General features: G+C 42.9%; 1 protein-coding gene across 1 annotated transcript in view; it reads right to left on the reverse strand.

Annotated features, from left to right (window-relative positions):
• Positions 1 to 13128, reverse strand: part of LOC123758415 (phosphoglycerate mutase 2) — an 85768-nt gene extending 72640 nt beyond the window's left edge. The window contains exon 1 of the mRNA XM_045742803.2: positions 12897 to 13128. Within this exon, the coding sequence (XP_045598759.1) occupies positions 12897 to 12996 (100 nt within the window). The 5' untranslated portion in view covers positions 12997 to 13128. The remainder of the gene's footprint in view (positions 1 to 12896) is intronic.
• Between the last annotated feature and the right edge of the window lie 2334 nt (positions 13129 to 15462).

The raw sequence follows: 15462 nt of genomic DNA on the forward strand, positions 1-15462 counted from the left end.
GTTGTTCCCTATCCAGGGACTCCGCCCCTGCAGTGGACATTGTTCCATGGTAAGTCAAACCCCCCCCGAATCGAACGTAACAATTTGTACCCGTTTCTTCTTTTCCTTAACACAGGTCCAGACAAAACCAGGGGTGAACGAACCAGAGGAGAGACCACGAATACTAACATAAGAAGCCTGGGACCCGTATCAGATATGGTGAAGACCCAGGCCCACTGTGGACTGTCTCAGAAGGAACCCCAAGGTTTCCAGATTTCAGGGAAGGATGCCAGACGACAATACCAAACCCCTAACCAGCACGATTCTATAAGAAATCCTAGACCCAAGGCAGTTGCAGTCACCCTAACGGCCTACTAAAGAATTGGTGTTTCACTTGTCACTAAATCCTGTAAAATGTATCAATCTAGGGCAAAAAAAAAAAAAAAAAACTATCTGACCCGTTAGCTGAATAAAAAGGGAGAGTTAAGTTAGGCAAGATCACAACCATCAGCGGAGTCTCCTTCGGACTGATGAGTGTGGTTCACACGGGCAACACGAAACAGCTGTATCAGTTTTAATAGGTACTTCGTAGAAAGTGATACAACAAAACCGCAGGAATAGTGTTCAGTTACTTGCGTGTGTTGGAGAAAAAACTGTTCCCCTCCAAAAAACAAAAAGGGAAGCTAGAAGTGAGACCGCCCACTCCCTAGTGTTGTGATCGAAACCTAAAAACCGCCACCCCGAGAAAAAAAAAAAAAAAAAAAAAAAAAAAGTGGTTTCCTTCACCCATACTGAAATTCCTTTTCTCCAGAGGTAAAACCAAGAATTCCACCACGCCGACAACAGGAACCCACCAACCCACGGAAAAAACCAGACTTCTTCAATACCAAACTGTGTACAAGTGAGTACAACAAACCGAGGTAAGTCAAGGGGGCCACGCAAGGTCACAATAGGGCAAGTGAACAACACACACACCCTAGAACAAACAGACCAGGTACAAAAATCCCAGGGTTTCTCATTGGGTACAGACATGAATCCTTACCCGAAACCACAACACCCAGTCACACGGGCAACAAGCAGGGAACCAGCGAGAAAACCCCCCCCCCCCCCCCCCCCAAGACACATCCCTCTCCTCCCTACAAATAATCCCCTCCCTCACTCCATTCCTCCCCCCTCTCGGCACAGACCCCACCCCAGGGACAAATCCAGGTCCAAACCCAGACGCAGACTGAACCTCAGGCCTCCTAGGTTACCATCTCACCCAATGGCCTGGTAGACAACCTGACTGTGCAATCAGCAGACGCGTGGTCAGACCTGGTAAAAGACCTGGAGAGGAACCTCACAGCCGCCCCACCCTTGGCAGCACTACCCAGCCTATGGGCGGAGGCTTGAGTATGGGGAGGAGCAGGGGACAAAATCCTACAATCCCTCCCATTTGCCAGACCCGCGCCAGACATTTTGCCTGAGAAGTCAAACATTACAGAAATGGTTAGAGAACTCTGCCTCTCGGAACGCCCCTTTGTAGACATTGAACTGTCAGGGAAGGAACAGGGAGTGACGGAAATCCTGCGACCAGTTTTCTCTACACTTTACCACCCGAGAGACTGCGCCAGATACAGAGAACGGCCATTTGGGACAAAATCCTACAATCCCTCCCATTTGCCAGACCCGCTCCAGACATTTTGCCCGAGAAGTCAAACATTACAGAAATGGTTAGAGAACTCTGCCTCTCGGAACGCCCCTTTGTAGACATTGAACTGTCAGGGAAGGAACAGGGAGTGACTGAAATCCTGCGACCAGTTTTCTCTACACTTTACCACCCGAGAGACTGCGCCAGATACAGAGAATGGCCATTTGGGACAAAGCCCCAGCCTTCCTGACTCTGGCACCCACTTTTCCTTTCTTCTCAGTGGACATGCCCCTCCCTCGTGCCTTGGAAAGATAGAGATTTTCTTTGACGGGCACGCAAGGGAATCAGCAGCCCTTTTTACCCTTATTATAAAAGCATCCATAACAAGGGAGCATACCAGAATAGAGAAGATAGTCATGTGCCTCCTAGAGGAAGGGTATCCGAGAGAAGATAGTGGCAATTCTTTGGTCAGCATACAATAGGCGAACAAAAGCCACCTGTACAGCACCCCCAGACCCCTTCTCAGGGAAAATACTGGTAAAAATTAACGTACGGTGCCATACAGTGAGTTTAGGAAAATCCCCCAGACTGACACGTTTAACCCTGAGGGAATCAGTGTTCAAAATAATTGCACCAGGGGCTCCAAAGATTGGAGAGGGGATTTCAAACCCCCTCAGTCTGGGACTTTACCCTGGACACTGACGAATCCATAATAAACCCACAAGTACCCCAACCACAAGCCTTGAAAACACAAGGGCAAGGGCACCGACAACGGTCAAAAAGCCGTAGTAGGAAACCTCACAACCCACCACCACAGGCAAAACAGCCAGGTAAAAAAACGAAAAAGGTAAGCATCCGAGGATGACCCCCCCCCCCCACCAGATGGGACGCAAACCTGGCACCACCCAAGAAACCCCAAAACAGGGAACACTCCTAACAGGAGCAACACACCCACAAACAGGGGGACATCACATAGCCCCCGCAGACAGAAATCTCCGCCTTCAAAAGAGCGTTCCAGGACATCCAGCAGGGGGCGCCCCCGATCCAACACCCATGGTAAGCAAGGTTCGGGAAACAAACTCTCGGACGTGCCCCTCCCCTTTTCCCCCGATCAAATGGGGGGAAAACAGGGAATTACTCACCCGACAGGCGTCCTCAAAAAAACGGAGGAAAAGGGAAAGGGTGGAGAGATGGTGGCAGAAGCAGGTCGAGAAACTGAAAAAAAAAAGGAAGCGGAAGGAGCTGGTAAGACGCTCGGTAGTTTCTCCAAGCGTTCTTCTGTTGGTTGCGCCAGAAGTTCTTCCCTCGTTTTCTACTTCAGTTAGTGCTGCTGCCTTAAACTACCGAGCGTTGATACCTGGTTGATGGGGTTCTGAGAGTTCTACTCCCCAAGCCTGGCCCGAGGCCAGGCTTGACTTTTGAGAGTTTGGTCCACTAGGCTGTTGCTTGGAGCGGCCCGCAGGCCCACATACCCACCACAGCCCGGTTGGTCCGGCACTCCTTGGAGGAATAAATCTAGTTTCCTCTTTAAGATGTCCACGGTTGTTCCGGCAATTTTTCTTATGCTTGCTGGGAGGACGTTGAACAACCGCGGACCTCTAATGTTTATACAGAGTTCTCTGATTGTGCTTATGGCACCTCTGCTCTTCACTGGTTCTATTCTGCATTTTCTTCCATATCGTTCACTCCAGTATGTTGTTATTTTACTGTGTAGATTTGGTACTTAGCCCTCCAGTATCTTCCAGGTGTATATTATTTGATCTCTCGTCGTCTTTCTAGCGAGTACATTTGGAGGGCTTTGGGACGATCCCAATAATTTAGGCGCTTTATTGCGTCTATGCGTGCCGTATGTGTTCTCTGTATTCCCTCTATTTCAGCAATCACTCATGCTCTGAAGGGGGAAGCAAGTACTGAGCAGTACTTAAGACGGGACAACACAAGTGACTAAGAGTACAACCATTGTGATGGGATCCCTGGATTTGAAAGTTCTCGTAATCCATCCTATCATTTTTCTGGCTGTCTCAATATTTGCTTGGTTATGCTCCTTAAACGTTAGGTCGTCAGACATTATTATTCCCAAATCCTTTACATGCCGTTTTCCTACTATAGGTACATTTGATTGTGTTTTGTACTCTGTATTATGTTTAAGGTCCTCATTTTTACCGTACCCGAGTACCTGGAATTTATCACTTAAACATGTTATTTTCTGATGCCCAGTCAAAAACTTTATTAATAGTCAGCTTGAAGTTTTTCAATGTCTTCAGCCGAGATAATTTTCACCGATTTTTGTGTCTGCAAAGGATGATACGAAGCTGTGACTTATTTGTCTATCTGATATGAGAATAAGGAAAAGCAGCGGTGCAAGGACTGTATCCTGAGGTACAGAGCTTTTAACTGCACTTTGACTAGATTATATATGGTTGACCGTTACTCGCCGAGTCCTGTTTGACAGAAAACCGAGTATCCAGCATCCTACTTTACTGGTTATTCCCATTGACTTCATTTTGTATGCTATCACGCCATGGTCACATTTATCGAAAGCCTTTGCGAAGTCCGTGTAGATCACATCAGCATTCCGTTTTTCTTCTAATGCCTCGGTGACTGTCGTAGTGCTCAAGTAGCTGTGAGAGGCACTATCTTCCCGCTCGAAATCCATGTTGGCCTGGGTTGTGAAGATCATTGGTCTCCATGAAATTGGTGACCTGACTCCTAATCACTCTCTCAAATACTTTTATGATGTGCGATGTTAGTGCAACTGGTCTATAATTCTTTGCCAATGCTTTGCTCCCTCCCTTGTGTAGAGGGGCTATGTCTTCTACTTTAAGTGCATCTGGTATCTCCCGTGTCCAAGCTCTTCCTCCACACTATACCGAGTGCCTGTGCTACCGGCACTTTGCATTTCTTTATAAATATTGAATTTCACGAGTCTGGACCAGGGGCCGAGTGCATAAGCATGTTTTCAATTTCTTTCAAAATTTAGTGCGCTCTTGTTGATATCAGTTATATTTACAGGGGTTTGAATATCCTGCATAAAGAAATTGTCTGGATCTTCCACTTTCATGTTATTTATTGGAGTGCTAAACATGTCCTCGTACTGCTTTTTTAGGATTTCACTAATTTCTTTGTCATCCTCCGTGTATGAACCTTCACTTGTACGAACAGGTCCAATACTGGCAGTGGTTTTTGCTTTTGATTTCGCATATGTGAAGAAATATTTTGGATTTTTCTTTATTTCCTTAATACCATCTTACCAGCTCCTTCCGCTTCCTTTCTTTTTTCCGTTTCTCGACCTGCTTCTGCCACCATCTCTCCACCCTTCCCATTTTCCTCCGAGGTATGGGTCTTTTTTTTTTTTTTTTTTTTTACACGCACAGTTCTTATTCTTTTAAAGCCACAAGCATGCAGAGCATTTCTGGCAGGTCCTTAATCCTACGTTTTTCCATGGAATACGACCCACCAAATCGTTTAACAACCAGGTACCCCATTCACTTCTGGGTGAACAGAGAACAGTTAAGGATTGGCGCCCAGTCAATCCTCCCCGGCCAAGATACAAACCCAGGCCAAAGCGTTCGCAAGGCACCGAGCGAGTGTTTTACCACTGACGTCACGGACTGCTAATGAATGCTTCTGGTGAAGAAATTATAGTGTACATAGGGAAAAAAAATAGTTTATAGGCTGGTTTTGCCAATTTTACTCTTCCTGCAGATGTGATGAATGTCATACATGTTCTGTACCACCTAACAGTATTAATGTATATAGAAATGTAAGAGGAATATAATGGAAGGTGAATTTTAACACTTTCGTGCAGCGGTGGTGCCAGACATCGTCACCAATTTTTATCTCGTGTCCGCATAAGGGACGTGGTACCGAGTCTCTAGAAAAAATATGTTTATAAATTCCATTTTCTATCCGATCTACTTGGGGATACTTTTATAATGCGCGCCATGAAATTCCTGTTCTCCCACAGGCTGCATGGCACCTTGGCCTACACGGTCACATGGTCGGCCCATTGTTTTGTTGTCATGAGAAGTGCCCACGCCAGTCTCCCCTCGCGCGCCAAACTTGACCCGTTTTACGCATTTATTTTCGTTCGTGTGTTTAACCCTTTCAATACGTTTACCATGGATCCCGGACAAGGCACAAGCAGTGGTACGCAAAAAGGAGCCAAGAAATCTGACAAGACCCGTTAACTGATTTATAAGTAGTATCGTGGGGTCAAGCTCGCCCCCTCCAAGATTCCTGGCCTTGTTGAGGAATTATCGGAGGCAGAAGATGCCGATATTAAGGTTGATGACCCCGAATGTGATATTCTATATGACCTTTCCTCAAGTGAGCAGCATAGCTTTACGATGAGCGAGGACGAGAGAGAGGTAGAAGCACCAGCCCCGTCACGCGAAAAGCGAACACGTCCAGTACCAAGAGGGCCTAAGGGAGGTGATGCCTGGAGTCGTAGCAACACTGCTCCCATCGTTTATGATTTTACTGCAAACCCAGGCCTAACAATCCCCAAACCAACGACTGCATTACAATTCATACAAATATTTTTTACGAGAGCGTTGGTAGAATATCTTGCCGTTGAAACTAATTTGTATGCCTCGCACATCTGGTTTCTGAAACCTCAAGGAATCAGTGGAAACGAGCATCTGTAAAAGAAATGGCCAGATTTTTGGGCCTGCCTACTAATGGGGATAATCTAGCTCCCTACGATGAGGATGTACTGGCAAACAAGCTGTGGCATGCTCGATTCTTCAACGTGTTTATGTCATCTAGGCAGTTCCAACATATTGCCAAGTTTTTTCACACGTATAACAAAGCAGTTCCTGAGAACAATAGTGACCGGTTGATAAAAGTGCGACCATTGATGGAATATTTTACCAAGAAATTTGCAGATGTACATGTTCCAAAGAAAGAATTTAGTCTGGATGAAGGTACGATGCCATGGCGAGGCCGCCTATCAAGGTCTACAATCAAAACAAACCAGACAAATATGGTATAAAATTGCATATGTTAGGTACATCAGGCTACATATATGATTGACATTCTGGCATTGGAAAAAGTACAGTGGAAACTGCCATGGGGTTGATTGGGCCCCTAGTGAACAAGGGTTATCTCTACATGGATAACTACTACAACTCTGTTACCCTGACAGAAGTTACGTGAGGTTTGTGTTTACACATGTGGCACACTTAAGACTGCAACGTGGCATACCCAAGGATCTGCAACAACAGGCAAAGGGTAAACTAGCAAGCAATACCACCCTACACAGGAGCAAGGATAACATTTGTTATAGTATGGAAGGACAAGCACGTCGTCTCGGTCATCAATCTGCACAATGCAGTCACTGAGGTACAGCGTAGGAAACGCATTCGTAAACGTGACGGAACTACTAGACTAACTGGCGACGGTGAACAAACCCAAGGCCATATGTGATTATAATCGGTTCATGAAAGGTGTTGATCATTTCGATCAAATGGTCAAGTATTACGAGTTTGCAAGAAAAACCCACAAATCGACCAAGATCACTATTTTATGCAAATGGCTTTGCACAATGCATTCACTTTGTATAAAAACTACTCAACTGATAGCCGAGTAGAACTGCAAAGTTGTTGAAAAAACTCACCCAGATAAAGCTGTAGCAGGCCGTTGCATTGACCTTTTAAATGACAATGCAATGTCTTACTACAGACAAGTGTTAAAATGTAGGGAAAAACAAGTGCCTTTAGACAGATTCTTAGTAAGAAACAAATCCTAGTGGTATGTAGGCAAAATGTGCCAGTGTGTGCTCACCAGTGAAGTCCTCACTGCCTGATGTGATAATGGAAGGGGACTCCCCTTCCAAACAGTAACTACTACTCTCCTCACCATCTATCATACGCCTACAGCATTCAACAGCAAATAATAGCTTTAACAGTTTTGTATGTTTATTTAGATGAATTAGGTATAAAAATTTAGTTTGATGTGGGGTTTTTGGGGTAGTCAGGAACGGATTAATTCATTTCCCATTATTTCTTCTGGGGAAATTAGCTTCAGAATAAGAGTTTTCGGAATACGAGCCGTCTCCAGGAACGGATTAAACTCTTAAACTGAGGTATGCCTGTATACGTATTGTAGACAATTCATTCGAGATTTTTTTCTTACCAGAACATTATATCACAAAATTCTACGAGTAAACAGGAAAAATCATTAAGTATTTTTTCGGGTGTGGCGGGTGTGGCTCTGGGTGTGGCTGGCGTGTTGCAGTGGGGTCCCCTTTCGGCGTTCATACAGCCAATACAGGCCAAATACTTTTATTTCATATGTATATGTCTGTAGGAAATTTTACTGCGATCACTGTCCTACAAATAAAATCGGTTTTCGACAAGTCTAAACTTTACAAACATTAAACAAAAACATTTCGTTCGTTTTGGGCCCGCACGCATATTGATCAACAGTTTTATATTTGGTGCAGTTCGTACATATGCTGTGTTGAATATTTATACGTCTGTTCTAGAAAATGTGATTGCGGACACATTGCTACCAAAAAGAAATACGTACATAGAAAATTAAAGTCAGGACAGTTATAAATGTACACACTTTCCAAGTGTGGTTTCCAACATGTGTCGTCGCCTGTGCGCTCGCGGGTAACACCGGGTCCACTTCCCACACTCTTGCGGGTGGGCAAGGACCATGATTCTACATTCATATGCATATGTCCGTGTAGAGAATTTTATTGCGATGCCAGCGATACCAAATTTAACGCTGTAGGACAACTGTGGGCTTCACAACCATGAAGAGAGAAACATTTTGTTGCCGTTTGGTGCTCTCGACTAGTGATCTCGGTAGTTATTTGGTGTCGATATACCTTATGCTTTGGAGGCATTTTATTAGGCATGTTCTTAGAGAATTCTATTGCGAACACCGATACAAAAATTAAATACGTACGCCAACAATTAGTGTCAGGACAGTCAAAATGGTACACACTTTTCGGTGTTGCCTCTTAAGCGCTCTAAACGCCGCGCGCACTAGGGGAAAGTTTTTTTATTTGCCGGTTGCAGGAAAGTGTTAAAGTGAGACCAGTGATGGATTTTTTGAAACAAAGGTTTGCAGAAGTTTACATCCAAGAAAGTCTTGTTTAGATTAAGGTACAATGGCGTGGCCGACTCTCGTTCAAAGTGTACAAACCAGACAAGTATGGTGTGAAACTATATATGCTTGCAGAATCAATATCTGGCTACATATATGACCGACATGTATTCAGGTATTGGCAAGACAATAATGGAAACTGTTACGGGGTTGATTTAGCCTTTAGTGAACAAGGGTCACCATCTGTACATGGATAATTACTACAACTCTCACCCTAACAGAAGTTGAGAGAACTTTGTGTCTACACATGTGGCACAACTAGACTAATACGTGGCACCCCAAGGGAATTGCTTGCAAGCTCTAGCCAAGGGCAGACTTCTACTGGATACCACCGTATACTGCCACAAAGATAACACCTTCCTACTGTGGAAAGACAAGCAAGTGGTCTCAATCATTACCAACATCCACAATGCACACACACAAAGTTCAGCGAAGGAAACTAATTCACAACCGCGATAGAACTGGACTACAACAGGTAACAGTGAACAAACCTACTGCAATTTGCGAGTACAATAAGTTCATGAAAGGTGTGGACCACTTCGATCAAATGGTCAAGTATTACCATTTCATCAGGAAAACTCACAAGTGGACAAAGAAGATAACGTTTTATTTTCTACAAATGGCATTGCATAATGCCTTTGTTTTGTACAAATACCACACCATTGATCAAAAGAGGCTAACATTGCTACAGTTCCACAAGGTGGCAATTTGGTTCCTATTACACTGGGGCCCAGAAGAGTGGCCTCAAACAGCAATAACATCAACACTTGCAGCATGCTCCAGACATAAATGATGACAGGTCCTGCCTATGCTGACTCCGTGCAAACTCTTGGACCATCTGGTGTGAGGCGGCCTCTGTTTTACTTGAACACCTCAAGCTGAAGCAGCAACAGAATCAGAACCAGAGATGTCTGGCACACAGCCATTTGACGAGACAGCTTTGACAGATGACCGACTCAAGTGTTGCACCTACACCGAGAAGACAAGGGCGTATTGTTGATTCTGAAAATCTGCTAAACTACAAACTGAAACGAACTATACAGACTGCCCAAACGTCTCGGGTGCCATGCCTGCATGGTCAGGTAAGAGGAAGGACACCAACATAGGATGCAAGACCTGTGATGTTGCACTGTTATTCCCTGCTACACCAATTACCACCGGAAAAGGGTGTATTGGGTGGTGAAGGAGTAACCACCCGCAACAGCTTCACTCCACCTACGAAACATCTGTTGAGCAACTTCAGGAATGTTGACCTGAAGATGGAGGAGTGGAAAAAAATGCTCGACTTACTGTTCCACAATCGGCTTTTCCTTGGTAAGTACACATAATTGGTCCAAGTTTGTGTAGTATAATTTATTGCGAGTATTTTGATACCAGAACGAACACCATCACAAACTGCCGTAAGTAGACTAAACTTCATAGAAATTTTTTTGGGTGTAGCGGGTGTGTGTACGAGTGTCCCAAACGGGTTCCAGTTGGGCGACTAGGCGTTTATACTGGAAAGGCTTCCCCCATATGTATTATATGCACGCGTGTTTAGGGAATTTTATGCCGATCAATGTACAACCAAAAATAACTGTGCAACAAGTAGAGAGTTTACAAACAGTAAACATTTCGTTGGTGTTTGAATCTCACTGATATGTTCCAGCTGAACATATCAGCTGGATATTATATATGGCGCTAATCTAACTTACGCTTTATTCTGTTTTACCTTGGTTCTCATAGAACACTATTGCGAACACATTGGCACAAAAATGAATGACGTACATAGAATAATGATGTCAGGACAGTGAAGCGAGTATAAACTTTAAAGCGCCGTATCGCGCATGTGTCGTCGCGTCAATGATACCGGGTAACAGTTCGGTCATTTCCCACACTCTTGCGGGTGGGCTGCTACCATGATTCTACGTTTATAGTCATATCTCTGCGTTGGGAATTTCATTGCGAGTCCCGTGATACCAAAATTACCACTGTAGGACAAGTGTAGAGTTAACAATCCCAAGAGTAGAAACATCATGTTGCTGTTTGGCGCTCACGGCGAGTCATCTATGTAGTTATTTGGTGCTGGTATACCTCTACCTTTGGTGACCTTTTTTACACATGTTCTTCTAGAGAATTTTATTGCGAACACATTGCTACCAAAATGAAATACGTAGCTCGAGAACTAATGGCAGGAGAGTAAAAAGTACACACATTTTGGTTTCGCCGCTCAAATGCCGTGCGCACATACCGCTTTTTTTTTTTAATGTTTGCCGGGAGCGCGATAGTGTTTTTAATGTGCTACGATTTATTCTCTTTAGATGCATCTTTGCAGTACTGCTTTACCATGTTATACGCTTCCTGTTATACTTTGACATTAATTATATTGTGGTACAGCAGTTTTCTATAAAATAATAAGTCCCCCACCCATATTGGCTTGTGGTTTTTCTCCCCGATCAGAAAATCTTCCTGCAGATGTGATGAATGTCATACATGTTCTGTACTACCTAACAGTATTTATGTACTGTATATTAATATAAGAGGAATATAGTGGGAGGTGGATTTGAAGGAGGCCATATGCTGAAAATATGCAATAAACGAAAACTGGTTCGATTTCAAACTTTTTGGACTAGTTTTATATAAACTTGGGTTCAACTAGCCCAAGTCTCAGCATCATAGCATAAATAGGAAGGGCGAAAAAAAAATTTAATGACTTTTCAAATTTTCCAAAAATGGTCAAAAATTATTAAGTGTGTCAGCTGAAGTCATGTATGACTAAGCTATCACAATAGCATAAAATAAAGCATTTTAATATTTAGTGTTATGCCAAAAAGTCCCCCCCCCCCCCCCCGATCCCACCCCCAAAAAAAATTACTTTATCAGCCGACTTGCATGAAAATTATACACCTTGCAGAACGTAAGCCTATCTGTAAGGATGCAAATTTTGAGGAAATTGGTTGAAGTCAACTTCAACCACAGGTGGCAGAATCCGATTTAATTTATTGTCAAGTAACAATTTTAACTTCATTTTTTTCCCCAATTTACACCTAAGAGAGTTTACATCTACAACCTTTGTAAAACTATTCCTAAGTTCATTTAGTGATTTTATAAATATTTGCAAACATGAAATATTGGCACATTTCTGGGAACCTTTGACTACTTGTATTAGTAAAACTAAACATTTCGGATAATCCATTTTATACAAATCTATTATATGCTAGTGATAGACGAATGTCGGAAATGATTTCATTTGAAAGTTGTGGTTATAGAGTATTATTGAATGTAAAATTCATTGGAACAAAAATCCCTCTATTTAGGGTGCGATACCGAAACGTAGAACAGCTGCAGCCCGTCTTGTATACAACTAGTAAAAAAAAAAAAAAAAAAGTTTGGTCGATATTAAAAATCGGGTAATATGCCCCTTTAACAGATTTTTATCGACCTTTATAATTTTCTCAAGTCGTAGTGTTCAGGGCCCCAGTCAGTGTCACACGACAATGGGCCAGGCTGGTAGATTGAAATGCTCGGATAATGTTATAGAAAGGACCTTCGAGAGATTGGGGGGGGGGGGGGAATTAAATACCACTATTTTCAGTCAAACCTCATTAGACCAAACCCCCTGCACGGGTAACCACTTCTTCCCCGTAACACCCTGTCTCAATGTTCAGCAATATGTTTATTGTTTGTGATGTGTCCATGTATGTATGTATTAACACGATGTACTGGACGGGGCGAGGATAGTGTGGAGCTGCCTCATCCTTGTGTATTTTACCTCAATAAACTTATTTTAATTTCAACCTCCCCTGGCTTTGTGTGCAGCAAATATTACGCCTGACCGACAACCAGAACCCAACTCTGGTCTCTAGAGACTGATGGATGCCTACTACTCTGCTGGGGGTTTGAGGTTCCAACCCAAAAGCATCTAATACTAGGTGGACAGGGGTATTAGGTGAAAGTAAACATGCCCAACCACTTCCGTCCCGCCCGGGATTCCCAATTTAGACAAGAACGAAGCAGACTAATACCTGCAGGAGACAGTGGAAGACAGTCCTGTCAACAGAAGCAGGTACAATCTCCCCGTGCCACTAGAGCCCCCCATCAGGTAAAGCAAGGTAAGGTACTCGTGATATACTGTAATAAAGACTATAATGTCTCCCTCCCCCCCCCGGCCGCTGTCAGCACTCACCTTGCTGTGACAGTTCAGCGTCGTGCCACCCGCAGAACTTGTTCAGCTTGTTCCACTCGCTCTCGCCATGACGCACCATAACAATCTGATACTTGGCCATGGTGAGGTAGGTGTGGGAGGCGCGTGAGGGGCGGCGAGAGTGAGGAGAGACGAGAGGAGAGTGAGCCGGCCGGCGACTGTGAGGGCTCAAGGTGTCGTCTGCGACCCGCCCGACCTTCACCGCCCTCCACTCTTGCCACTTCCCCCACACGCACTCCTACCCCTCACTTTATTGACATTTCCTCCATTTCTTATCTTCACAGCTTATATATAACATTATAAATAATTTATACCTCATTTTACTAAGCTGAAACAGACCAAATAATAAAATTATGGACGTTTAGGTTAAAATATTTATGGAAGGAATGTGTTGCGTAGTTGGCTACACTGTCAATTCCTCAAGCTGCATTTAAATGCCGTCTTGATCCAGCAAATTATTATAGAGCGTCTCATGGCCCAACAGCTCTTTTCAAGCTACTAATTATTAACAAGAAGCCTCTTAATAAAAGGAATAGATTTACGTTATGAAACTATGTGTATATGGACAAGGACAGTGTTTTGAAAGATGTATTTAAAGTACGGTATGGTTGCTCAACCCGGCTAAACGAAGCCAACTATGCAATAGTTATCAACAGTGTCCTCTCTTGTTACTAGTCCTACTAGTTTCAGTTAGTCTCAGTTAAAGGTATTAGATATCTTATATATGCCTCGAGCTGGAAACCAGATCACACACGCAGCTGTAATGTGTTAAGACAGGTATATCTGTATAATTATCATACACTGTCAAAGCTGCGGCTGTCACGTACTCTTGCGGCCCAAACAGCTCAATATAATGTATGTCATACACTCTCCATCATGTATGACCGAGAATTATATGTACGGGCAGCATAAAACATCCACTAGACAGTGTGACATTGTAATTGCCAGAATTAGGCTGGGATATCAATATCTATGGCAGGTGCTTACAGGTAATGAATCCCCCAATGGTGAACATTCCAATTGTAAACTATGTGAACAAGAGCTAAGACTTACACTATATCTGTGATTACCCTGTTATCAGTAACTTCAGACCAAATGATATGAGATACTTTGAGCTCCGTAATTAATTCATACACTCAGGAATATTAGAAGATCTTGTGCTGTACCCAGATTAGTGGGGGCTAAAAGATCACAGCCTTACATTTTATGTTCTCTCCTGATTCCATGTATGACTAACCATCCTGTGAGACGGGGATATTAGATGAGTTTACAGCTAGTTTTTGATCTACACTGTAATTTTTCATATGGAATAGAGTAGCAGCACATTGATGTGTATGCCTATTGTTTGTTAATAAATTAAAAAGTAAAATATAATGTTTCCACCACAATTAAATAAAAATCCATATGTAAATATACATAACTGCAAATGTAAATAGCTTAGATTTAATAAATCATGTTGTCTTCCAGTACCTAAATCTATTTGCCTGAATTTACCCGAAGGCCAGCATCTCTAGTGGCCACGACAGGGATAGGAAACCCACGGGTTTTGTCAACGGTTCCCCCATTGTTCCTGAGAGGTCACAATGGGGGAAAATTGTCCTCCAGTTTAAAATTCAACTGCAGGAATGTCAGCATTTATATGGCTCGGGCGAGATATAGGCGATTATAGGTTTATCACTTTATTGGTTATAAACCTATGGAACCGCTTACCAGACGAAGCCGTTGATTGTAACTACCTCATCAAAACTAACTTGTTTAGCTAAATCAATTTTGGGGGTTCAGTCCCTGAGCCCTTTATGTGCTTCTGTACATAACCGCCAACAGTATGAGTATGGGGACATAATAAATTAACTCAACTATAACGGCTGAATTTCAAAATCCAGCTCAATAAAATCACAATGGAGGAACTAGAGAAGTGACCCTCAGGTAAATCTCATGTTTAGTGAACTTTATTGTGGCATGTTGAGCTTAACTGTTGCCTCTTGTGTAACTTATGTTTGTCTTGTTGCATTCGATATCTTAGAAGTGGTCTGGATTAATATCTTCCAACTAGCACAGCCCTTGTAAATGAGGTTCCAGGATGCTGGGACTCCCAACATACAAAATCAATGTGAATTACAAATTTGTTATGTTTAAGCTCAGGTATACACAGCAATGTGCAACCCACTGTTGCAATACACAGCAACCCTAATCTGTATGAAGGATTTCAAAGTTTTAATAAAAAAAAAAAACTAGCTATAAGTTTACGTAATAGTAAACAAATGATCAAACGATCGAAGGCGCCTAGCCGAGGAGACTAGTACTATCAGACTTATAAAAGACCTGAGCAAGTATAATTCCAATTCACAAAAGTGGGGAGCTCACTGAAAAAACTAATAACTAATAAACTAGTTAGTAATTAAACTAATAAACCTCCGTCACTATGTGATGGAGTGTGAAAAGATACGTGAATTCAGAGACAATTCTATAACAAATGTTCCAACGAAGTGTAAATATTTCATTCAAAATGATCTGCTACCAGAAATTTTAGCCAAATATCCCCAGTTTG

Source organism: Procambarus clarkii, chromosome 11 (assembly GCF_040958095.1).
Source record: "Procambarus clarkii isolate CNS0578487 chromosome 11, FALCON_Pclarkii_2.0, whole genome shotgun sequence".
Classification (NCBI taxonomy): Eukaryota; Metazoa; Arthropoda; class Malacostraca; order Decapoda; family Cambaridae; genus Procambarus; species Procambarus clarkii.